This window comes from Chlorocebus sabaeus, chromosome 2, assembly GCF_047675955.1.
Source record: "Chlorocebus sabaeus isolate Y175 chromosome 2, mChlSab1.0.hap1, whole genome shotgun sequence".
NCBI classification, from domain to species: Eukaryota; Metazoa; Chordata; class Mammalia; order Primates; family Cercopithecidae; genus Chlorocebus; species Chlorocebus sabaeus.
Window position 1 is genome coordinate 17495011 of NC_132905.1, and position 26788 is coordinate 17521798.

Below are 26788 nucleotides of genomic sequence, written 5' to 3' on the forward strand. Positions count from 1 at the left end.
CCCTGGAGGCTGCTGAGACAGCCATTTAGCAGCACCCACTATGAACAATGCACTAAGTGACTGACACATATCATCTCTGAAGACTAAGTAGTGTCATCCCCATAATAGAGACAAACAACTCCCCAAGTCATGCACTAATTTTGCCAATATAAGATGCTTGCTTGAGGTGTGGACTATTTTCATACCCTCCTGGTGTCTCATCCTTCAGGTTCAATAACAGCCCCTTCATGCACCCAGTTCAAATGATGGCTATTCAGTTTGCTTGGCACTTTATTTTTCAAAAGCCATTATTCTTTTTTTCTTTTTTTTGGTGGGGGGGACAGAGTCTCGATCTGTCGCCCAGGCTGGAGTGCAGTGGCGTGATCTTGGCTCACCACAACCTCCGCCTCCCAGGTTCAAGCAATTCTTTGCCTCAGCCTCCCAAGTAGCTGGCACTACAGGTGAGTGCCATCATACCCGGCTAATCTTTTAATTTTTAGTAGAGGTGGGGATTTACCATGTTGATTAGGCTAGTTTCGAATTCCTGGCCTCAAGTGATCCACCTGCCTTGGCCTCCCAAAGTGCTGAGATTACAGGTGTAGGCCACCAAGCCCAGCCCAAAAGCCGTGATTCTTTAACGAGATTAAGCTGAGTGCCTCAAATAGGCAGAAGAAAGGAATATCTCAGCCGGAAAAACATCAAGATTAGAGGCACAGACTAAAGGTCATGATCTAGCCATGGAGTATTTTGTTTAACTTACAAGCTATTTTTAAGTTTGGAATCAATTGCCAAAACTTAAAAATCAATAAAATTTGCACCAAAGTGTGAATTTCTGTAATTTGTTGAAAATACAGATGGCCATGCCACATTGGGCCCACATTCCTACATGGGAGACACCAGTTGGAATTGAGGGTCGGTCACCCTTATAGAAAGACCCTGTGTTGGCCGGGCACAGTGGCTCAAGCCTGTAATCCCGGCACTTTGGGAGGCCGAGACGGGCGGATCACGAGGTCAGGAGATCGAGACCATCCTGGCTAACACGGTGAAACCCCGTCTCTACTAAAAAATACCAAAAAACTAGCCGGGTAAGGTGGCGGGCGCCTGTAGTCCCAGCTACTCGGGAGGCTGAGGCAGGAGAATGGCGTAAACCCGGGAGGTGGAGCTTGCAGTGAGCTGAGATCCGGCCACTGCACTCCAGCCTGGGTGACAGAGCGAGACTCCGTCTCAAAAAAAAAAAAAAAAAAAAAAAAAAAAAAGGCCCTGTGTTTCCCCATTCCCACAGACCCCACTACTCCCTAATGTCTTAAATGGCTTCACTCATTTGTATTCCCTACGTGAACCCCAAGTTTATAACCCGGCGCAAGAAAGGCGAGAATTCACCCTAGGACTAGGAGCGCATTCTTCTAGGCTGATAGCAGAGGAAAGGAGAATTGAGTGTGGTTTATGGGTCCTTAGAGAGAGAAGAGATCTGAAGGGGCCACAAGCATAGCTCTAAGCAGTAGTGTGCTGGTAAATGTTTAACAACAGCTCTCCAGGGAAGAAATGTGTGTGTATGTGTGTGCACGTAAATATTACTAAGATAAAGATATGTTTGTTGCACACAATATACAAATAATAATAAACTCTTTATTGTAAAGACTCTTTATTGTAAATACTCTATCCTAAATTCCATACAGCCAATTAATTCTTCCAGAATCTTTTGTTAATTTTTTTGTGTATAAATTTTACAGAGATAAAGGATATGTTTGTTGCACACAATTTACAAATAATAATAAACTCTTTATTGTAAATATTCTTTATTGTAAACACTCTTTACCCTAAATTCCATATAGCCAATTATTAATCCTTACAGAATCTTTTGCTAATTTTTTGCCAAGCTCTTGTATCCAAAGCCAACTATCACAGCGATTTAGCCATGATTTGACAAAGTTAGACTATGAATAAAAATCCCTGATTACTCTACAGGAAGACGCTGAAGAATGCATATAAGTTTGGCATGAATGCTGGTTGAAATTTTTGTTTACATTAGTGAGGAAGACAAAAGTAAAACAATGAAGATGAACGTCAGAACTCCAGTTTCTTCAATGATTTGAGAAGCTGTCAGCTGAAATGGATAATAGTGTCTGACTATTGGAAGAACAGTTTCTTCATATTTTGGTGCTATTCACACTGTATTGGCTATAAACAAGACATACTTTAAAGTTTAATGTGCATTACTGACATTTAATCCAGCATGTTCTGAAGTCTAGAAAACCAACAAAACAATAAATCAAGCCCTGATGTATAGTCCTCTCTAATCTTTGTGATACAAAAATACTCCCCGCAGCCAGTTAACCAATCAAAGACAAACTAACGTGATGTCATTGAGTGGAGAATCAGGAAGAAACGTGCGGTATCTCCCCTAGGTCTCTGTAAGAGTTACTATATATAAATAGTCTCAAGAGCACAGATAATAGTAACATGTAGTAAAATTAGGTAATGAGTTTTGAGTATAATTATTTGTTTTAATATAATGTATTGAATTATACATTTAAGTCATTTAATTTTTTATAATGGCTGTGTTTACACTTGCAAAAATCCTGAAAGTGTAGCAATCAGCTCTCAAAAGCCGGCAAAGCCAGCTCCAGCACACCACCGGAAGCATCTAGAATGGAGAAGACAGGAGAACTCGAGGGACCAGAGTCCTTGGGCGCTCTGCCAGCATCCATGTGTGCAGGCATGAATGACAAAGCATCCAGCACCTTAGGACCTATCTTAGCTCTTCATTCTCCCCAGCATCTGGGAGCTTCTTGTCAGTCCCTTCCTTAAGTGATCTCCAGTCCCATATCTGATTTGCTCAGTCCCCTATCTGATTCACCCTGACCCTTTACTGGGTCCAGAGGAGGGACCTGGGTAACAGGATGAGTAGAAATTTCCCAGTTCCTGGACCAGCTGGGGACCCTCCTGAAGGGAAACAGGGTCTAAATACACCCCTGAGACATAATTATCCCCATTCTGCAGATGAGAAAACTGAGGGTTCAGGGAGCTGTTTTTTACCCAGGTTCAAATGCTGCCAAGAGGCAAAGGCAATATTGACAAACAGGTTTGTTGGCCTCCAAACCTATCTCCTTTCTGCAAAGCCATCCTGTGCCATCCTGGAGACAGCTCCTGGACCAGCATTTAGAATTCCAGCTCACTGGAGTCAACAGAAATCTTAAGAATGACCTGGTCCAGGCTTCCCATTATACAAGTGGGGAAACTGAGGCCCATGGTCATTCATACAGCAATGACACCAGCAGACCAAGGACTAGAGCTGAAGCCTTCTATCAACTAGTCAGAGTTGCTGGCAAAGGATAAATATTCTGGGTAAGAGAATTAGAGGGGTCGAATAAAACTCAGACAAAAGAGTCAAAAGGCCTATAATCCGAGCACTTTGGGAGGCCAAGGCAGGCGGATCACTTGAGCTCAGGAGTTCGAGACCAGCCTGGCCAACATGGCGAAACCCCATCTCTACTAAAAATACAAAAAATTAGCTGGGCGTGGTGGCATGCGCCTGTAGTCCCACCTGCTTGGGAGGCTGAGGCACAAGAATTGCTTGAACCCAGGAGGTGGAGGTTGCAGTGAACCGAGATCATGTCAGCCTGGGCGACAGGGTGAGACTTTGCCTCAAAAAAAGTAAGAGTAAAAAAAGAGATTTCTCCCTCCCCAAAATGCCAGTTGAAAAAAGAGGTTAGAGAAGATGATATCCTCATTTGGATTTAGGGGTGATATCGGGAGAGACTTCCTGCCAGGATTGGTACCCTTGAGATTCTGTGAGAAAGTCCATGGTGTAACAAAGACTTCACAGAATGTTCTTCTTATAAATACTGCGGAGATGTGCAAGTCAATGGGGAAACTGAGGCATGAAGCTAGATCCTCAGAAACCCTCAGAGTTGGGCATTCTCAGACTTTCATCCTTTTTACCCCAGGAAAAACAGACCACCTTTGGGGGCAGGGGCCACTCCCAAATGACCAGCTGGAACTTGTGCTCTGGGGCCTAGGAAGCAGGATGCTGGAGACGGTCTGCCAAAGCCATGGTTCCAGAATTTCCAGGCAGACGGATTCCTCAGGAGGCTGCAGAGACCTCAATGCGGCTGTACTGGATGCCAGTGGAGTTCTGCCTGTGGCCAAAGCTCAGGGCAAACCTGTCAAACAGAGAATGTGTGGGATCATGCGGTGGCAAGGCCTGGGGCCGTCCCTGGGGGGGTGGACCTTCCACTGGAGTTCCCACCCCCAATCCCACCTTCACTCCTACAATGACCCTTCCTGCTTCCTGCCTTGCTACAAATGTCCATCTTCTCTCACTTGGACCCCCAGCAGCTCCTCCCTGGTCTCCCAGGGTCTTCCCTGACCTCCTATAACCCCTTGTCACCATTACATTCACAGTGACCTTTCTAAACGCAAAAATCTGTCACTCCCCACTGATACGGTTTGGATCTGTGTCCCCACCAAAATCTCATGTTCAATTGTAATTCCCAGTGTTGGAGGTGGGGCATGATGGGAGGTGATTGGATCATGGGGGCAGTTTATCACGAATGGTTTAACACCATCCCTTTCGGTAGTGTCCTTGAGATGGTAAGTGAGTTCTCATGAAATCTGGTCATTTAAAAGTGTGTAGCACCTTCCCCTGCTCCCGCCACCCCCTGCTGCCGCCATGTAAGATGTGCTGACTGCCCTTCGCCTTCCGCCATGACTGTAAGTTTCCTGAAGCCTCCCCAGAAGTTGAGCAGACACCAGCGACATTCTTCCTGTACAGAGTGCAGAACCGTGAGCCCATTACACCTCTTTTCTTTATAAAGTACCCAGCATTTCTTCATAGCAATGCAAGAACGGACTAATACACCTGCTCAGAAGGAAGCCATCATCATGCTCAGCCTAACATCCCATCTTCTCACCATGGCCGCCCTCCCCGACACCAACCCCTCCAATCCCATTTGCTCATCACACCCCGGCCACTTGGGCCTCCTGTCTCTCCCTTCAAAACCCCTAACTTGTTTCCACTTCAGGGCCTTTGCTCTTGCTGTTCCCTCCACCTAGAACATTTCTTCCAGCTCTTGAAACCGCTGACTTTTTCTCGTAATTCCAGTCTCAGTTCAGAGCGGCCTTCCTTGAGCATCATTCATTCAGCCAGAGACATGGTTAAAGATGACAGTGCCAGGCACTGTTCTAGGCCCTGGGAACAGGGCAGTGAGTGAAACCAATACACAAAAATATCCCGTGGTTGTTGAAAATTCCTGATACACTTGTAACACAAATGCACCCATAGCTATTTGCAGCCTAGCTAAAGAAACTGTATCCATCTCCCAAATCTGCTGTTCACTCTCTGGTAGGTTAACCTGCCTTATTTTCTTCATGATCTAAAAACTCTGAATTATCTTATTTGTGCATTTTTTGAGTTTTGTAGTCTCTCTCTCTCCTATACATTAAAATGTAACTTCCTTCTAAGTCCAGAGACAGGGTCTCTCTCGGTCACGGGTCTGTCCCCAGAGCCTACTACAGTGCCTGGCACTTGAAAATATTTGCTGAAAGTTGAATGAATCGATTCCTGAGAAACTAGGATAAAACAGGAATTTTTGAAAGTTTTTTTTTGTTGTTGTTGTTATTATATCCCCTGAGGGATTGGTAAAGGTCTCTTTTGAACAGAAATAACTTGACAGAAAGCAAAATAAACAACATTTCGGCAACCAACTGCCATTGATTGATGTAAGACGATTTGAGCCCCTTGTGTTACTAATGTGTCCCTAAAGCAGGTAGAGAAACTGGATCTACAAGATGTAGGTCCCCATTTCCAACAAGCACATCTGAGGCATAGGGATGCAGAAGAAGTCAGCCCTACAGCAGTGGGTGACAGCTCTACCGGCATCTGCCTCTCATTTTGGGGGAACTAGTCTACTCTGTGGCATGTGGCTTGACTGGACTGTCAATCAAGGATCTCTACCCTATCCTGGCTAAGTTAGAGGTTAGGAGGTGGGCACATAAACCAGCCTCGGCCAATCAGACTTTCTCCTGGGACCATGACTTTTGATGGAGGACACAGGAGTGAAAATAGTTGCTGCTGAAAAGACTATCCCATTAGTTCCTGTTGTCAAAATCCCTGGACATGCCCTGGTCCTGTGTTCCCAAAGTTGAGTTTCTCTCTCTCTCTGTGGCCTCTGAGTCCCCTGAACTCTAGGGACAGAGATGATGAAACACAGACCTGCCTCCGGACTCCACGAAAACCCCTAACTTCCTGTCTTCTCCAGAGTCAGAGCAGACCCAGCCTCCAGTCCCCAAGGGCTGGCCCTTGCTCCCCCATGTAACCCCAGGACCAGCCTGACACCCCACAGCTGCAGTCACATCCTGCCTTACCCCAAAGCTGGCTCCCACCTGCCTTTCTGCCTCCTCTGCTTTTTATCTCAGAGGATGGATTTGGAATCTTCTCCCAAGAAAACCAGTGTGGCAGAGATGCCAGGCAGCTGTCCAGTAACAGAACCCTTGATTTTCAGCTGGGCACATGGCTACCCAGATTGAAAACCACATTTCTTGGCCTCCCCTGCACATAGGTGTAGCCAAGTTCTATGCAAAGGCATGTGGGCAGAAGTGACCTTGAGGACTATGCCCACCCCTCCCCCTCCCCCATCCTCTGGCAGGTATGTGGGGTTGCACCTCCTTAGGCCATGCAGGAAAGGCAATATGGAAGAGGTGGCACGGTAGTAAAACAGAAGGAGCCTGGGACCCTGCATGACCTCATGGCACACAGCTTCCACCCAGTCCTGGACCCCCAACTGACATTTGGACAACTTCAAGCAGCCAAATCGATTTCCTAACTAATACAGCTGGGTTGCTGAGGGGCCTGCCGAAACTGCAGAAGGTGCCACTCAACAAAGTAGGAGAGGACATTCTGGAGTGGGGAGGACTGGGTTACGGGTTCTTACATCAGGAGCCAGATTAGGGTGGGGCTTAGAAGCTGGTGCAGGGATGCTAGTCAATATTAAAATTTTTTTTTAAACTTTGTATGACTTCCCAGAAACAGAATGGGCAGTCAGGAGCTGGTGACTATCACCTACTTACAAGAGGTAACTGGGGACATTTGCCAAGGATGCTTAGGATTGTAGCACTTTGAAGTTCCTTCCGAAGCTCCCATTCCACTCTTCTTTTATTTGAATAGTCTCATGATGCTATGATTCTGAACTCCCCTTAATGACCCGAAGACCTGATGTGATCTAGCTCCTACCCACCTAGCCTGTTTGACCCTGCATGCCCTTCCCTCCCTCTGTTCCAGGCACACTGGCTTCCTTGTTGTTCCTTGCACATGCCAGATACATGCCCACCTCAGGGCCTTTGCACTTGCTGTTCCTTCTCCCTAATGCTCCTCCCCTCATCGTTACATGGGTGCCTCCTTCTCACTGACTTAAATTCCACCTCCTCTGAGAGGACTTCCCTCCCTGACCACCCACTCTACTTCAGCCACAACCCCTTTCTTCTTTGTTCCCCCTGTGTCAACCTGGCCCTCTCAACATATTTTGCTCTGTTTCATTTTCTCCTAATCACCCACCACCAACTAAAATGCTCTTGTTTATGCATGTGTTGTCTTTCCTCCCCCATCAAATGGAAGCTCCTTGAGGACAGGAACTTTGTCTTCCTTAATCTCTGCAAGTTTCCTAAGGCTCTGAACACTGTCTGGCACATAGTAAGGACTTAATAAATAGCCGCAGAATGAATGCATGAAGCCCCCAGGTGTTTTGCATGCAATATTTAAAGGCCATAGTTATAATGTATTGCTTCTCCAAGGTCCAGTGACTCTAAGATAGTTTATGGTTTTAAGATTCCACTGTTCTAGCCTCCTGTATTCCATAATCAAATGATTTTTAAATCCTTGTGAGCTGGGTCTTAAAGTCAAATGAAAAGGCACTGTAGGGAGACACAGAACAACTCAAGGAAAACAGCTGTGTGTGACCGGACAAAACTCATAGTGCCCAGGAAGACAGGAGGAATGCCCGCTTGCAAAGGGAAAGCACAAAGATGAAAATCCTGAAGCCATGTGCTTGGGGTGTGATACAGCTCTTCCCCCAGACCCACCCTGTCAGCTTCCTACCGTCTCTTCTGGAACTGCTGGTCTATCTCTGCCAATGACTGGCCTTTTGTTTCAGGAACAAATAAATAGATGAAGCCCAGGCCGAGGACAGCGGTCAGTCCGTAGAGCAGGAAGGTCCAGGACAAGCCGATGGTGCCTGGAAAAAGGGCGGGTGTGTAGGCCTGGGGTCAGGCACTCTGGCCCCGCAGCCTGGGCCAACTGGCGGGTTCTAGGTCAGGCATGGAAAGTCAGTTCACTCAAAGCAAATGTTCCCAATGGTCAATTTGCAGAATGACCAATAAGCTGTCAGTGAAGTACCTTAAAGCGGAAATCTCACTGATTGTCTCAAAGGCAGGGATGACCTAGGATGCAAGTCCACAAGCACAGAGACAATGGCAACTTGTGTTTATGGGACAGACCCCTCCTCACCCACATCTAGAGCACTATCCCGTGGAGTGTGCTTGGGCTCCAAAAGCCTGGCCTGAAGGATCGTGGATCCAGCTGAGTTGCCAAACAGCTGCATAGACACAGCTTGGCAAATCTCAGTTAAAAAAAAAAAACAAAAAAAACAAAAAAAAAACCCTTAGAAATTCCATGAATTGGGCTCCGCACAGTGGCTCACACCTGTAATACCAGCACTTTGGGAGGCTGAGGTGGGAGGATCACTTGAGCTCAGGAGTTCAAGACCAGCCTGGGCAACATGGTGAAACCCTGTCTCTACTAAAAACAAAAACTAAAAAAATTAGCTGGGCGTGACAGCACACACCTGTAGCCCCAGCTACTCGAGAGGCTGAGCCCCGGAGGTTAAGGCTACAGTGAGCCGAGATTATGCCACTGCACTCTGCCCTGCACTCAGGGCGACAGTGAGACCCTGTCTCAAAAATAAAAAAAAGACAAAAAACAAAAACAAAAAACAAAAAAACAAACAAAAACAACAACAACAAAACACCCAGAAATTCCATGAATTGGTCATTCAGTGAATCGATCATTCAGAGAATTGAGTTTTAGCCAGTTTGGCCTGTGACTGGTTTGGGAGAGAGGACAAAAGTCACAGTTCAGTCCCGGAGTCGGCCTCCTTCCTAGAGCCTCCAGTGGGTCTCAGAGCCAGCAGCCAAGATGGGAATGACCCTGAGTCCTTTGATGTCATCCAGCCCAAGACAGAGAAGAGGCTGTGGAGGAAGGGTCTTTGTCAAGGCAGAAGACAAATTATGTTTTGGAAGCCATTCTCACCTCTGACAGCCATATCCATATCTCCTTTAGGCAGCCTCCCATGACCAGCTGGACCTATTGCCAGCAGGAGGAGCAATAGTATGGAAGTCAGTGGGGCTGGTTCTAGTCTTTTGACTCCCTGGCTGGATGGGGTAAGGATGTATTTTCCCATATGTGAAATGGGGATGATATATGATACAATTCCAGTAAATTCCTTCCTTCCTTTCTCCCTCCCTCCCTTCCTTCCTCCCTTCCTTGTTTCTCTCCTTCTTTCTCCTCTCTTACTCATTTACTCCACGCAAAGGGAAATGCTTGAAGACTGAGGCTGCAGGGAGAAGCTTGGATTCCCTAAGACTGGGGGTGGAAGACAGTCATGATGGGGGGGGTTCTTCCACTGGGGTTTCCCACAGCACCGTCCCCCAGCCTCCCAAGGTGGCTGCACCTTTGAGAAGGAAACTCTTGGCCATAGGGAATAGGAAAATAACTGAACCCTAAGAACTGTGCCTTGGGGCCCACAGTGAAGGAACCTGTGTACTCTGGCCCAGATGAGCAATACCCACTGAAGACCAGGGTCTGGAGCCATGAGCATCTCAGCATTTCAGAGTCATTCCCTGGTGTTCTGGGTCCACATAATTTCCACCCCATCCCACCACACCGCAGACTGGGTTTCAATGCTAGGGAGGAAGAGATGATGTCACCCAAACTTGATTTGAGAAAAACTTCCAGGCCAGACACGGTGACTCATGCCTGTAATCCCAGCACTTTGGGAGGCCAAGGCGGGTGGATCACTTGAGGTCAGGAGTTCGAGACCAGCCTGGCCAACCTGGTGAAACCCTGTCTTTATGAAAAACGCAAAAATTAGCCGGGCATAGTGGCGGGTGCCTATAGTCCCAGCTACTCGGGAGGCTGAGGCAGGAGAATAGTTTGAACCTGGGAGGTGGAGGTTGCAGTGAGCTGAGATTGCACCACTGCACTCCAGCCTGGCTGACAGAGCAAGACTCTGTCTCAAAAAAAAAATTAAAAAGAAAAGAAAAGCCAAGAAAAACTTCCAAAGAAAAGAAAAGCCAAGAAAAACAGGTGTCATGAACCAGTTTAAGCCAGTTTGGAGCAAATAAACATTGCTACTGTTACACCTGCCGGTTGACCTCAGATGACCTCTCACCAGTACTGGGTGTAGTCTATCACCCGTTAGCTGGCCAGGGGAGTTTCACAGTGCGTACAAGGGTCCTGGATGTCGTTTTGGACACTTGGTGATGTTTCTGCACAGAATAATGGTTCTGCAGCTAATACACAGGAAAATCCAAACATTTCTGCTTTAGAGTAGGGAGCTTGGGCCACAGAAAAAAAACGGACTTGTCTGGGAAGGACTCACCAATGAGATCAAGGAAGGAGAGGCTGATGAAGAGATTGGCTGCCCAGTTGAAGCTGTTGCAGAAGGCAAAGGCTCTTCCTCGTATCTCCACAGGGTAGATCTCGCTGAGAACAAGCCAGGTCACTAGGGTGGGAGAGCAGGAGGGCTCCTGGGCTGTGGTGGGACCTGGGGCCTGGCACCATCAGGTCAAACACGCAGCCTCTCAACAATGGGATTTTGCAGTGTCAGGCTCCTGATACCAAACTGCCACCCCCATACCTCTGTAAGAATCCCAGTAGGGTCTCAGTTTGCTAAAGACTGAGAGGTTTTCTGAGACATGAGACTTTCAATGCTGAGATGGGAACAGTCTTGGATGAACTGGGATGATTGGTTTTTCACCCTATTCATTAAATTCCTTCCAGTTGTGAGCTATCCAGGCTTTAAGGGACCTGAAGCTCAAATGACTTGGGGAGCCTTTTAAGGAATACAAATTACAAACATAAAATTAGGCACTGGCGCTGGGAGGAGCAACTGCTAGTAAGTGAGGGGCCCTGAAGCTTCATGGTCAACCCACCTCTAGTGCCCTGCTGACACCCTGCCAGGTAGTCAGGGTGGGAAGTCCCCAAACTTCCCCCTAGGAGGGGTAGGAGGCTCCAGAGTCACCTGCAAGAAAACTCCACTTACCTGGCCCAAACCCAAAGGAAAAGGCACTGACAAAGACCATCAGGCAGAGCAGTGCAGTCCAGCGCAGCAGTGCGTGTCCCTGGGCGGGCAGAGGGGGCCCAGGGAGGGCAGAGCTCAGGGCCGACTGAGGAGGGGCTGAAGGGTCTCCAGATCTGGAATTGGTCTTGGTTTTCTTAACAGTGGACAAGATTGGCTCCCTTTGGTCCTCATTGGTCCTTGGCATGGGAGGTAGAGAGGAGTCCCGCAGTAGGCCAGAGTCTCCAGGGAGCCCCATCTGCCCAGTGGCATTGGGCATAGCCAGGCAGCTTGGGCCTGAGTCCATGGGCACGGCAAAGCTGACGAGGCCTATGCCGCTGACGGACAGGGCCATGAAGGCACAACCAGCTAGCAACAGAGCCCTGCGGCCTGCACGGTCCACCAGCCCCATGGCGGTTAGGGTAGCTGCCACCTTCACTGCGCCAAGCCCCACAGAGGCCAGCACGGCTGAGGATCCCCCGTGGAAGCCGACGGAGCTGAAGATGGTGGAGGCATAGCACAGCACGTTGGGCTGCCCTGTTAGTTGCTGGAAGAGCACCAGCCCCAGGCCCACTGTGGTCCGGCCTCGCATGTTATCCCGTGCCCTGAAGAGGTCCAGAAAGGAGTACCGTGGCCTCCCCAGGCCCAGCTTGGGGGCCTCACCTCCCTGGAGTGGGATGAGGTCCCTGTGTGCTGCAGTCTCATCTGCACCAGCAGGGAGGAAGAGGAGGCTGAGGGACTGCAGGAGAGCAGGTGCGGTGGCCCAGCCGAACATGTGCCTCCATCCCCAGGGGGTACCAGCCAGTGCATAGTTGAGGGCATAGGAGAGCAGGATGCCCACGGTGATTCCTGCCTCATAGAGGGACACCAGCACTCCCCGCTGCCGTGGCCCCACGAGCTCTGACACATAGATACAGCAGGCCATGGAGGAGAGGGAAATGGCGAAGCCAACCACTGAGCGGCCCAGGACCAGCCAGGTCAGGGAACCAGCCAGGCCCAGGGTCAGGCTGCCTGCCAGCAACACCAAGTTGCTCCCGAGGATGGCTTGCTTCCTGCCATAGCAGTCAATGAGGAAGCCACCAACCAGGGAGGCAAGGATAGCTCCCAGAAGCAGGCTGCCCACCAGGAACTCCTGCTCCAAGCAGCTTAGCCCAAAGTCAAGCTGCAGCGGCAGCAGGGCACCTGATATGACTGCCAGTTCATAACCAAAGGTCAGGCCACCCAGCAAAGACACAGAGGCACACAAGGGCAGTAGAGGTGGGGGGCGGCCTGAAAAACAAAAGTGACAGGGACAGAGTTAGAATGGTTCCTTGTCATACCATCAGTCCATTCAACCTTCCCTCCATCTATCAACACCTCCATCTATCTATCCATCTACTCCATCTATTCAACCATCCATTCAAACCATCCATCCATCCATCCATCCATCCATTCATCCATCCATCCATCCGTCTGTCCATCCATCCCCTCCATCAATTCAACCATCCATCCATTCCTCCTCCATCCATCCATTTACTCCATCTGTTCAACCACCCATTCCACTCCATCTATTCATCCATCCATCCATCCATCCACTCCATCTGTTCAACCATCCATCCATCCATCCATCCATCCATCCATCCATCCAACCACCATCCTATACCATCTGTTCAATCATCCATTCAACCATCCATCCATTCTTCCATCTACTCCATCTATTCAACCACCCATCCATCCATCTATGCATCCTCCATCCATTCATCTACTTCATCCACCCAAATATTCATCCATCTGTATGTCCATTTATCTATCCCTTAATTCACTCAACCATCCATCAATTTATTGATCTACAATATCTATCTATCTATTTGTATCTATCTACAAAACCACCCATTCATCCACCCATGTCTGTATTTCATCCTTTTATATACTCATCCACACATCCATCCATCCATCCATCCAAATTTATTTATCTGGCATCTACAACATGCCAGGAAGTGCTCTTAGGGCTGGAATATAGCCGTGTTGTCCAGGATCTAATGTTCTAGAAGAAATAGGAAGATAATAAATAAGCATATAATTTTAGGTGGTGAAGATGTCATAAAAAATGAAGCAGGGAAAGAGAATTAAGATTGATGGAGTAGGCCAGGTGCAGTGGCTCAAGACTGTAATCCCAGCACTTTGGGAGGCTGAGACGGGCGGATCACGAGGTCAGGAGATCGAGACCATCCTGGCTAACACGGTGAAACCCCGTCTCTACTAAAAAATACAAAAAACTAGCCGGGCGTGGTGGTGGGCGCCTGTAGTCCCAGCTACTTGGAAGGCTGAGGCAGGAGAATGGCGTAAACCCGGGAGGCGGAGCTTGAGTGAGCTGAGATCCCGTCACTGCACTCCAGCCTGGGCGACAGAGTGAGACTCCGTCTCAAAAAAAAAAAAAAAAAAAAAGATTGATGGAGTAGTACTATTTTAAGGCCTCTCTGAAGAGCAAAAATTTGAGCAGAGATCTGAGTGACATGAGAGCAAAAGTCCTAGGAAAATCTGGGAGAAGAACATTCTAGACAGAGTGAACAAAAAGTACAGAGGCCCTGAGGTAGGACAGTTCTTGGTGTTTGAACAACTATGGATATTAATGGTTAGTACTTATATGGTCCTTACTAAATGCCAGAATCTGTTTTAAGAGCTTTATATGTATTTTCCCATTTAATTGTTACAGCAACCCTATAACATATCATTACTATCATCCTCCAAAGTACAGAGAAGTTAAGAAACTTTCTCATGGTCACATAACAAGTAAGTTGTAGAGATGATGTGGCTAAAGTGAGGACCTTTAATCACTGAGGCAATCAGCCAGGAGGCCAAAGGCTGAAGCCCAGTGAGTGAGAGTGATGGGAAATGATGAGGCAGGAGAAGTAGGCAGGGGCCAGCACCATGTGGGACTTTGCAGGTCAAGAGGACAATGTTGGCTTCAGCCAGGAATGAGGTGATCTACTTTTATTTTTCAATTTTTATGAGTACCAACAGGAAACAAATAGGTCATCTACTTTTAATTTTTAAAATATTGCTCTTGCTGTTGTATGGAGATGCTAAATGAGGTGAGTGTGGCCCAATCAATGTCCATTCACCCCTTTTTCTTTGGTATCAGGACTCTATCCAGCTAAAAGACTACATTTCCCACCTTTCACACAGCTATGGGTGGCTACTAAGACGGAAGAGGGAGTTTTTTTGGTGGGACATTGAGAAAAGCTCTCCAAGAAGAGGGTGAGGAGGGAGACAGCTGGCTAGTGTCTTTTTTGCCCTTTTTTCTAGCTCCCTTACCTCTTGCCTGGAATGCAAGTGTGATGACTGGAGCTTCAGCAGCCATCCTGGAACATGGTTGGGGGTAACCATGAGGATGAAAGCTACACACCGACATAGTAGGACAGAAATATAGAAGAAGAATGGGTCCTTGGTGACAGTAAGCCCACCATATCAACAATGGATTGTCAATCTCCATATATTTTTATGTGCTAAGAAGAAAATCCCAACCATTTCTGACTTAGTGAAACTATGCTACTTCCAGTTTCTATTCCTAGCAGTGAAACCAGAGAGCAAGAGTAACACCAGGTTGGAAGGGTAGTACAAGGGTCCAGGTGAGAGTGCTAATGAAAACTAAGAAGAAATGCTATATAGCAGGGAGCTGCCAGTTAAAATCAATGAGGAACACAGGCTGCATGTAAGACAACAAAGAATGGTGGGGATTGCGGCAAACTGGAGAGTTTATGCCTCATCTAAAGTCACAACACAGCTCCAGGTATTGTTAACACACCAGATTGTATAATCTCTAGCAAATTATGAGAAGGGTGACTGCCATTTCATGACTGATCCCCTTGTGCCAGGCATAATGTAAGACACTTTAAACGCATCATTTCATGTAATCCTCACAACTGTAGGAAAACACCTTGTTGCATGGCCAGAGTGAGGGCATCTTGAAGCAAAACCACCATGATGATGGATATTTGGGCCCCACATACCAAGTTGTTCTACAGTAAGATCTTTTAAAATACCTGTAGTATAGATAACCCTTCATAAAGATGCTTATCCAGCCTCTCCAGTGGTCACAAGTCTTGGCAAGAAAGTGTGAACACATGATCAGCTGCACATGTTTTATGCTAAAAGCTTGATATATTAAGAATACTTTCTGGAAGGCAGGTATGAGAATCCATGGGTCTTGTGGCTACCTGAGATACGGCTCCTGTTCGTATGTCCCTGTGAAATTTCCTTCTGCAAGACTGGATTTGTCGGCCTCCTTTTTTGGCCTCTCAGCTTCCTCAGCCTTCAGAGATAGATTTGCATAGACCTGCTCACCATGGAGCAGCAACCTCATGAGTTAGGTATTATTAATATCTCCATGTAACAGATAAGGAAATTGGAAAACAGGAAGGTCAAGAACTGCCAGATTTGTTTTTTTTTTTCTTTTTTTTTTAAAGAGAAACCATAAATCTAGATTTTTATAAACTATTTTCTGATTTTTAAATGTTGTTCCAAGAACATATTAAAATATTCTTCGAGTCAGACAAAACACATCTCAGAGTGTAACCCACAGGTACCAGTTTTCAACTGCTTCCATATGGAAACAAATCTTCAAGAAATACAAGGCTCTGGGTATAGTAAACATTCATTACTACTTCTGTCTGCCTGGAATCTTTTCCTTTGAGAAGGAGCCCCTTCCCCCACTGATGGGGTTACCAGTCACAAGTACTCTCCACCCACACATAGGGATGAGCAAGTGGGTCTCAGGGAATTGCTATGCATAGACAGGAAAAAAGAACTACATTTTTTGAGAATTTCAAGCTACAGAAACAAAATAGTCATTGGTCATGCTATGCAGCAGGCCTTTATGAAAATGAAACCAACACAGATGAGAACAGAGCCAAAAGACAGCAAGAAATAGATCCCAATATTATTGCATGAACCCATGGATCTAGCAGTGCCTGAAGCTTACTCAATCCATTGGGCTCTTGTTACATGAGCCAACAAACATTCTTTGTTCTTTTAGTCTGGTTTCTATAAATTATAATTTAAAAGCTCCCAATTAGCATACTGAGCAACAGAATTTCCAGACTCATGGAAAAACCTGCAATCTCTCTCTCTCTCTCTCTTTCTTTTTTTCTAATTGAGGGATTTGTAGGGCTCCCAACTCATTTTTGCATATATATAGTAGTGAGGACAGGACAATACTTTAGATAGTTGCAAAACAAGATTCTTTTCTGTTTTGGCAACTAACTTGCTGTGTGACACTAGGCCAGTCACTTACCCTTTCTGGGCTGTGGGAGCTGGTCTCTAAAGATGGCTCCCGATGAGTCACGCCTCCTGGCGTTATGCCCTTATGTGGTTCCCTCTCACACTGAATTTGAGTAGCTCTGTGACTAGTTTTAACCACCAGAATATAGCTACAGCGACACTGTTCAGTCCTGGGTCTAAATCTTGAACAATTTCCACATTTTATGTTTTTTGGGGAGCCCCAAGCCACTACGTAAGAAATCTGGCTACACTGTCACATGGAGAAACCATGTGGAGAGACCCTTAGGGAACAGACAGGGGCCTCCAGATGATTCCAACCACAGCTGCAGAAGAACCACCCAGCTGAACCCATTCAACCCAGATAACTAGTAGATATAATAAAATGATTTTTATTAGAAGACACTAAGTCTTGGAGTGTTTGTTAAACAGCAATAGATAACTCAAATGAGTCTTTCTTTGCCCATCTATAAAATATTACTAGATCAGTCTCTTCCAAAGGGCTCCTGACAAATTAATGAAAGATGTTGCAACATCTATGTGTGAAAAATACCAATAAATAAAGCATCCATTCAAACATTTTTCTCCTTTAAGATGGAATAAAGATTCCTGAGTACATGATGAGTGAGCTCAAGGGTCAGTTTGTGGGAATCAGGAAAGCAGGCCACAACCCAACTACTTCATTACTTAGGAAACACCAAACTGCACAATAATTCTGACTTCCGTATCTTACAATGTGAGGTTTTTAGTCCTAGATTAGTTTAATTTATATCCAAATGGACCATTGGCTAAAGATGAAAAATGAAAAGGGTAATAAAGGAAGCGCTCAAAAATAATAATTCTGAAAAATTCTTCCTAAATCCAAAGAAATGAGTGTTTCAATGTTCCCGTTTTATGAATGAACAAACTAATGAAGAAGGTAGAAAATCCTTGGCTGAATGTGAGAATGTGAGAGGCTTTTTGTCTTGTTTTGTTTTGTTTTTGGTAGATTTGTTTTATTGCCATTTGCTTCTTTTCCCCTTCTAGTCCTCATGATTCCATTTATCCGAGAGTTCTGGTTAGACATTCTGAAGCTTCTCTCTTGTGTGTCTGAACATACCTCATCTCACTCTGTGCCCCTTTCAGCTGCACTTGAACCGAGGTACTTCTGATCTCTCAGTCTCAGTTTGCTCATGTGTATAATGGGGACAATAATATCTACTTTGTTTGCTTTCAGAGCTGGTGGGAAGATAAAATGAAACAATGGATGGTGTTCCTCTAAGTTGTTATATGATCTGCTGTGTTGACAACTTAGCACAATGGAAAGCAATGAGGACTAGGACTGAAAAGGCCTGAGTTCCAGTCTCAGCACTGCCACTTGCTCTGTGCCACCCTGAGCAAGTTGCTTCTTCTTTGAACTCCAGTTTCCTCACCTGTAAAAACTGGCTCTTAGAAGAGTTCAGTAGAGAAAGGAGGCCCAGGAAGTGTGCTTGAGGAGAAGTACCATGATTGCTGTTACCACCTGTAACAGTCCTGCCCAATGCCAGACTTGATTAAGAAAACACAAACTTGGTGTCATCTCCTGCTCCCCTTCTGATATGGTTTGGCTGTGTCCCCACTTTAACCCAACCGGTTAGATCTGTAACCATTTATCATGTGTCCCTTGTGAAAGCAGTATAGAGCTGGATCATTTCAGGTGCAATCTGAGTTTCTTCTTTTAAAAGGTGAACTCAGCCGCGTGTGGTGGCTCACGCCTATAATCCCAGCACTTTGGAAGGCCAAGGCAGGTGGATCACCTGTGGTCAGGAGTTTGAGAACAGCCTGGCCAACATGGCAAAACCCATCTCTACTAAAAATACAAAAATTAGCCAGGCGTGGTGGTGGGTGCCTGTAATCCCAGCTATCAAGGAGGCTGAGGTGGGAGAATCAATTGAACCTGGGAGGCGGAGGTTATAGTGAACTGAGATTGCACCACTGCACTCCAGCCTGGGCGACAGAGCAAGACTTCATCTCAAAAATAAATAAATAAAGATAGACAAATAAATAAATAAATAAAAGGTGAACTGATTCACATTTATTGCAATGACTGATACAACTGAAATTGCTTCTGCCATTTACTTTTTTGTCTTCTATTTACTGTGCTATCAGGATATTTCTTTTTACCTTCATTTCTGCTTTTGATGGATCATTTATGGGGTGGTTTGTTTTTTTTTTTTTTTTCCATTTTTTCCCCCACTGATTTGAGTGTTACACTTTCTATGTTTTCCTTTCTTCTTAGAGCAGCACTACCTGACAGCATTTTCTGCAATGACAGAAATTTCTATACCTATGCTGTGCAATATGATAGTCATTAACCAACCACATGTGGAAAATGAGCCCTTGAAATGTGGCTAATGGGATGTAGAAACTAATTTCTTTTCTTTTTCTTTTTTTTTTTGTTTTAAACAGTCTTACTCTGTTGCCCAGGCTGGAGCACAGTGGTGCAATCTTGGCTCACTGCAACCTCTGCCTCCTGGGTTTAAGTAATTCTCCTGCCTCAGTCTCCCGAGTAGCTGGGACTACAGGCATGTACCACTATGCCCAGCTAATTTTTATATTTTTAGTAGAGACGGGGTTTCACCATGTTGGCCAGGCTGGTCTCGAACTCCTGACCTCAGGTGATCTGCCCGCCTCAGCCTCCCAAAATGCTGAGATTACTTACAGGTATGAGCCACCATGCCCAGCCTGAATTTATTATTTTATTTTATTTTATTTCAATTAATGTACATATAAAAATAACCACATATGGATGGTGGCTACCCTATTGGCAGCACAATTGTACAGATTACTCTTAATTTTTAATTCACACACTATATATTTCTGGAAGCATCTAGAATAATCCAGCAGTATCTGTGTTATGCACTCCCACCCTGGAACTGACAAGAACATCTGCAATATTATAGCCAGATGTATGGAGAGTTTCTCTGGACCAGACATTGCTTTGAGTTTAAAAACACATTTACGGCCAGGTGCAGTGGCTCACGCCTGTAACCCCAACACTTTGGGAGGCTGAGGCAGGCAGATCACTTGAGGCCAGGAGTTCAAGACCAGCCTGGCCAACATGGTGAGACCCAATCTCAACTAAAAATACAAAAATTAGCTGGGCGTGTGGCACACACCGCACCTGTAATCCCAGCAACTCGGGAGGCTGAGGTGGGAGAATCGCTTGAATCCGGGAAGGTGGAGGTTGCAGTGAGCCGAGATTGTGCCACTGCACTCCAGCCTGGAAAACAGAGCAAGACCCTGTCTCAAAAAAAACAAAACAAAAAAAAAAGTTCTCACCCCAACATTATGAAGTAGGCTCTTGTATTATTTACAAATGAATAAAGTGATCATCAGAGGGGTGAAGCAACTCACCTAAGGTCAAAAGTAGTAAGTGCAACCTGGACAACATAGCAAGATCCTGTCTCTACAAAAAATTTAAAAATTAGCCAGGCATGGGGGTGGGTGCCTGTAGTCCCAGTTACTCTAGTGGCTGAAGTGTGAGGATCGCTTGAGCCCAGGAGTTTGAGGTTACAGTGAGCTATGATCGTGACACTGCACTCCAACCTGGGTGACAGACGAAGACCCCGACTCTAAAATAAAAAAACGAAAAACGCTATAAGCGGCTGTGGCTAGAATGAAAGCCAGGCTGTCTGGGTCCACAGTCCCTACTCTTTAAAACCTTGGTGCAATGTGATTTCACTCTGTTCTCTTGGTTCGGTCCCTTCTTAGCTTTGTTGGGCAATTTTTGTGCAGAGGGAGGAGTTCCATGGGTGAAGGAATCATTCCCCACCTCCACTTCTGCTCATCCCTCTCCCCTGCCACTCCTACCCTCTAAGGAAACAAACCCTTGCCATTCCCTGGCTGGCCTGTCCTTCCTGTTCCTCACCACTAGTAAACATCCTGGAAGATGTTGCTCAGATCCTGCTCTGTCTTCACCCCCTTTGCCCCTCCTCCCTCATTCCTGAGGTTTTCTCTCAGAAAGGAAGGTCTTTCCAGGCCATGTGAAGCAATCGAGCTGAAAGCCCAGGATTTGTTTGCCATTTCCTGAGTTCCTCTTGCAGCAAAAGGGAACCCCACCAAAGGATTCACAGCTTCCACCCACAGGTTCCACTGGAAAACACATCAGTGCAGGTTCAGTTGCAACAGACAATAAAACGAATGGACAATAAAAACAAACAAACAAATGTGAAATGAAATAGTAATAATAACAGGTATCATGTTTGGAGACCTCCTCTGTGCAAAGACTTTATGTTCTTTCCCTCAGTTCATCCTCATAACAACCCTAGGTGAGACTGCTGCAATTATTCCATCCACAGACGTGGAGGTTAAGGCTCACAGTGTTCTCACAGCTAGGAAGCAACAGGATCAGGATGGAAATGCTGACCTGCCTGCCTCCCAAACCCATGTCCTTAAGAGCTCTGCTGCACTGACCTTCCAGCAAGAAGAGTCAATCAGAGATAGGTGGGGTGGGAGGCAACTGGGGTGCAGGGGGCAGAGGTGGAGGGGAGAGAGCGCTCAGGAAAACCCCAAGGGATAAAGCATGGTGAAATGATACTGTGGCATGCGACTATAGATATAAAGGAGCACCTCAAAGGAGTCGGGGCCATCAGGAAGACAAGGAAGAACATTCCCTTTCCATGGTTCCCATCACCCGAGTCAGTCCCACCACCTTAGCACGACAGCAAAGGCCCTTCATGGGCTGGCCTAACTCCTCGGCCACTTCGCCTCCTCCCAGACCCTGTCGCCACAGTCCCCCCACACATACCTTGCCAGCACGTTTGTTTTCGGCACATACTGTACGCTTTCATGCTGCTCCACCTCCGCACATGCTGGGCCTCCTACGTGCACTGTCCTTGTTCCCCAAGGAAAGGGTCCGTTTGTTCCTCTACTCTCCCTCTTCAGTCCCAGGTCCTGTGCCACCTCCCCAAGGAGCCTCCAGGTATACATATCTGTTATTTGGCATCCACTCCTCATCTTCCGTTGCAGGGAGCCACCCCTTTTCCTTGTCTCACAGTCTCCTGGTTTGGGTGGAGATGACCGCCCCCACCTCCACCCTCAGTGCCCAGCCCCAGGGTGGTGTCCATGATCCAGATCCAACCAATCAGCAGATTCCTGGGCCCTAGGCAGAGGTGAATACCACGTGGGGGAACCTGGCCCAGTGAGAGTCGGCCCGAGCGTGTTTGCTCACCAGGGGTGCCAAGCTGATGGTTTACCTGCCTGGAGCCACTGGGGGCCATCTTCCCCATGAAGGATTCCTGACAACATGGTATGAGCCCCTAGATCCAACTGTACCTGAAGCCACAGACTTCAGTGACCCATAAATACTCATCACCAATTTCTCAATTTTCTGAAAGTTGTCCTGTCGTTTTTTTTTTAATCTCAGTACCCAAGTACCCTTCATATCAGCAGACAGTAATGTCTGCTTAGCGACTTTCATTGGAAAAGTTTGAGGGAGTCCCTGAGCAATTCCCATGCATCTTCCTCAACTCTCCACTGTACTCCCTTTGCTTGGTCACACTGCAAGTTCCTTTATGAGTCTTCCATATTCAACTAAGGAGGGCAGGGATAGAGATTGACTCATCCTGAGCCTCCGGGGCCCCAGCCCTGCCCTGACACCCAAGAGGAATTCAATGAAGTTTCTGCTGAATGAACAAATGACTGGATAGGGGACCAGGGCTATTTCACCTCATGGCATTTCTGGGGCTGTGTCAGATACCTCTGAACCTAAACTAATTCTACACAGCAGCCAGAAGGATCCTGGGAAAACCTAAGTCAGGCCTCATCACTCTTCCACTCAGAGCCCTCCAAGGCTCCTATTTCACTCTAAGAAAAGCCAGTGTCCTCACCGTGGCCTTCAAAGCTCTGCAGGATCCGCCCCCTCTCACTGGGCTCCAGCCACACTGGTTTCTTGCTGTTGCTCTCTCTCCAAGCACATCCCAACTCAAAGCTTGGTACCCGCCAACCTCTCTGCCTGGGAAGTCCTTTCCCTACACGCCAACGGTTCCTTCCCTGCTCCCTTCTGATCTTTGCTGAAACATCCCTTTCTTGGTGAGGCTGTCCCTGGCCTTCTACGTAAAATTCAACCTCCCCGTAGCATCTAGCACTTTGTATCCCCTTCTGCACTTGTTTTTTCTGCATAGTACTTCTCATCATCCAAAATAACTATATAGTTTACATATTTTTTAGTCTCCCTCACCTGAAAGTCAGCCTCAAGGGAACAGGAGTGGTTTGTTTCTTCTCAGCTGTCTCCCTGATGCCAAGGACAGTTACTCAGCACTCAATCAACATTTGTTAAACAAATGAATGATTGAGTAAATGAATGAAAAAACAAATGAACTGTGAGGACGTAGGAAATCCAGAGCGAAAGGATCTTGGCTCATGAACATCTGAAAGGTCCAGGGCCTAGAAGTGGCCATGGACAGGAAACAGAGTAAAGCCTGGTCCTCAAATTAAGATGCCTTAGGCTGGGCATGGTGGCTCATGCCTATAATCCCAATACTTTGGGAGGCTAAGGCAAGAGGATTGCTTGAGTTCATGAGTTCAAGACCAGCCTGGGTAACATAGCGAAACTGCATCTCTACCAAAAAATACAAAAATTAGCCAGGTGTAGTGGCAGGGGCCTGTAATTCCAGCTCCTCAGGAGGCTGAGGTAGGAGGATAGCTTGAGCCTGGGAGGCAGCAGAGGTTGCAGTAAGCCAAGACTGCAAGACTGCACTCTAGCCTGGATGATAGAGCTGGACTTTGTTAAAAAGGAAGGAAGGAAGGAAGGGAGGAAGGGAGGAAGGGAGGAAGGGAGGAAGGGAGGAAGGGAGGAAGGGAGGAAGGGAGAAAGGAAGGGAAGGGAAGGGAGGGAAGGAAGGAAGGAAAGAATGAAAAGAAAGAAAAGAAAAGAAAAAAATTAAGGAGAACAAATTAAGATGGCTTGACCTAAGTTTAGCAAGTGTGCATCCTTTCTATTAATTACCTGTCTAAACATAGGTTGTATGTGAAGATGTCCCCCACTGGAGGAAATCCCTTAATCCTCTAAGCCCCTCACTGTGGAGGGAAGAGCTTCCCAGGGAGAGAGTCGGGGGCAGTGGGAGGGGGAAGAACCCAGGTTTGGGACGCAAGTATCTCCAGCTGCAATTCCCAGGCCTCCTGTGGGTGACACTACAGCACTGTCGCAACCAGAAATCACACAGCACTGTGTCCCCCCTGCACCAGAGACCTGCTGTGGCTTTCCCTGAAGCTCCAGGGAGAAGCCAGAAGGGAAATTGAACTGTATGAATATCCTCTTGCAGAAGGCCGGCTTCCAAATGTCCCAGCTGATACTTGGAGCACCCACTATAGCCAGTCACTCTCCTAAGGGGCTGTATCTGTACCAGCTGGCTTAATCCCTAGTCAATCCTATGACAACCACTATTGTCATTCCCATTTTACAGAAATAACAACCACACTGAGAGGTGAAGACATTTGCCCAAGGCGACACAGTTTGTAAGTGACATAGCAGGAACTTGAACTTGGGCAGTCTGACTCCAGAATCCCAATATTGGGTGCAATATAAAATAAAAACTCACATTCACTCACCATTTACCAGATATAGGTGATGAGCTGAGCACTGTAAGTTCATTTTTTCACATCATTCTCACAGCTGCCCTGTGATAAGGGTATTTGAGCGTGACCAGAAAAGTTGGCAGACTCTCCCAGGTCAAAGTGGAATGGCGGAACAAAGTGAGAGGAATTGGGGCTAGAATCCAGTTCTGCCCCCAAAGGCTATAAAGAGAGCCCAATCCCTGGTCCCTGTTGTGAAGTGAGCAGTGTAAGAATTCTGCGGAGGACAGAGACCAGCAGCTGTGACTTGTGCCTCCCCCAGCACCAACACCCAGCCGTCGCTCTGCCCATAAAAGACACTCAGTAAATGGCTGTTGGGTTGACTTAGCAGGAATAGGAGGCGCAGGAGCAAGGGGCTAGGGCTAAGCTGAGTGTCCTTAAGAAGACTTTGACCTCTCTGGGCCTCAGTTTTTTCTCAGGCTCTGGGGCACTGTGATGTGGGGGTTAAGAGGATGGACTCTCCTGTCAGAGCCAGAACTGGTCACCAGTTTTACCATCAATCCACCATGACAGGCCACGTGGCACAGTGGTTAGGAATGCAGACTGGAGCCAGAATGCTGGGGTTCCCTCCCAGCTTCTCCTCTCCATAGCTGTGTGACCTTGGGGAACTCACCTCACATCTCTGGGCTTCCCCATCTACAAATGGGATAATAATGCCCACCTCCTAGGCTTACCTACATCATAGCCAGTGTTAGCTCCACAGAATGACTCAGAGCAAGGTTTGAAAAGATAATTCAGGGCTGGGCGCGGTGGCTCACGCCTGTAATCCCAGCACTTTGGGAGGCCAAGGCAGCTGAATCACAAGGTCAGGAGATCGAGACCATCCTGGCCCATATGGTGAAACCCCTTCTCTACTAAAAATACAAAAATTAGCTGGGTGTGGTGGCATGTGCCTGTAATCCCAGCTACTCGGGAGGCTGAGGCAGGAGAATTGCTTGAATCAGGGAGCTGGAGGTTGCAGTGAGCCGGGATCATGCCACTGTACTCCAGCCTGGTGACAGAGCAATCATCTCAAAAAAAAGAAGTCCAGCTTAAAACCCTTTTCCAACTTCTCGTGGCATTTGCAATAAAATCTGAACTTTTCACCATGGCCTACAAAGCCCTGCACACCTGTCTGCCATCCCTTTGACCTCGGTGCCCTGCCCGCTGTGCTCTGGCCACCCCGGCCTGGGCCACTCAAGCTCATTCCTGCCCGAGGGCCTTTGCACCGTTGCTGCCACCTGGAAGCTCTTTCTCCAGATCTCAGCAAGACCCTTTTCTGAGGAAGGTCTCAGCTCCAAAACGTCCTACTCCAGAAAACCCACCTTGACCACCCACCTAACGAACCCACACCCTTGGCCTTCACGCCACCCCATTTTGTGGGTTCCACAGCACCTTATCTCTCTCTGAAGTTATTCATAAACGTGTTTACCCAGCTGCTCAACCAGAATGCCAGCTCCATGAGAGAGAGGATCATTGTCTATTTTGTTCATTGCTGAATCTCCAACCCCTACGCCAATGTCTGGCACATAGTAGGTGCTCACTCAAGAATCAATGACTGACCCTTCGAGGCTTCTGAATGCAGAGAGAAAAATAGAGCCCTAGTCCCGAGTGGTAACAAAGCCATTCCCAACTCGTCCCACCCCAATGCTGTATTAGAATCTCCTTCTCTGCCCCCTCTCTGCAGAATCACGTCCAGAGGAGGGGGTTCGTCTGTTTTGTTCAAGGGTTCGCTCGCGACAGCGTCCCCAGGCCCACAACAGCGCCTGGGGCACAGGGAATCCATGAACTGCTTTGCTCCTTTCGGAGCCTCCATTTGTTCATCCGCAGACCAGGAACAACAGCACTTGCCCGGGGCTGTCGGATGAAGGCGCTCGGGAGAGTGCCTGGGCCTGAGTGGGCGCCGCAGCAAGTGAGGGGCCACTTTTTCCGGGGCAGAAAGGACGATGGAAGAAAGCGCGACCGAGCCCCGTCCCAGCTCCCGCCGCAGGCCTGCAGTCCCGGGCCGGCCATCCAAGAGGCGGTATCCGGCCGGGGCGGCGCAGGGGGGGCCAGGAGGCGCGCACTCTTGGGGGCGTGCGGAGGCGGTGTCTACACCCCGGTAAGGGATCGGGCTTCCAGCCGGCAGCGCCTGATCAGGACTTACCCATGGCTAGCGGGACTCCGCGGCGTGCTGGGGGCGCTGGGGGGCCGGGCGCGCATCCCCCGGGCCGGAGTCCCCAACGCCGCGGACAAACTTTCCGGCCCGCCCCCGCCTCTGTCCCTCCTGCCCTGTTATCCCGTGCACAGCGCCGCCAACGCCACGTCGGCCAGCCAGGCCCCGGAGCCTGGAGGCGGGACAGAGGGAAGCCCGGGACCGCCCCCGGCCGCCCCAGGCCTGGCAAGGACCCCCTCCCTCGCCCACTGTCCTCCCGGGGGCCCCCACCCGCCGTCTCCCGGGTCCTCTTCATTGGTAGCCCTCCCCTGGAGGGGACACACTGGCCAGCCATCCTCCCTAGTAGAAGACCCCACACGCACTGTCTTCCCCGGCCTCTTTGCAGGGAAGAGGTGTCCCAATCACTGGTCCACACTTGTCTGGCCTCCCCAGCGTGCGCACACACAACACACAACACACACAACACACACATCTACACCGAGTGAGACACTCGCGC

General features: G+C 47.8%; 1 protein-coding gene across 1 annotated transcript; it reads right to left on the reverse strand.

The window, feature by feature from the left end:
* Window positions 1-1585: 1585 nt before the first annotated feature.
* Window positions 1586-26464, reverse strand: SLC2A10 (solute carrier family 2 member 10). Its single transcript, XM_008015151.3, has 5 exons — window positions 26284-26464; window positions 11295-12578; window positions 10632-10754; window positions 8072-8207; window positions 1586-4142 (listed from the first exon to the last, which is right to left on the reverse strand). The coding sequence occupies exons 1-5, from the start codon at window positions 26285-26287 to the stop codon at window positions 4064-4066; spliced, it is 1626 nt and encodes a 541-aa protein (XP_008013342.3). The 5' UTR covers window positions 26288-26464; the 3' UTR covers window positions 1586-4063.
* Between the last annotated feature and the right edge of the window lie 324 nt (window positions 26465-26788).

What these genes read in the sequence shown, in the direction of transcription:
- SLC2A10 (XM_008015151.3), bottom strand. An exon ending in TTCCTTTGGGTTTGGGCCAG is followed by an intron (nt 10,755 to 11,294) that starts GTAAGTGGAGTT and finishes CTCCCACCCTAG; the next exon opens with TGACCTGGCTTGTTCTCAGC. An exon ending in CTCCTTCCTTGATCTCATTG is followed by an intron (nt 8,208 to 10,631) that starts GTGAGTCCTTCC and finishes CCCTTTTTCCAG; the next exon opens with GCACCATCGGCTTGTCCTGG.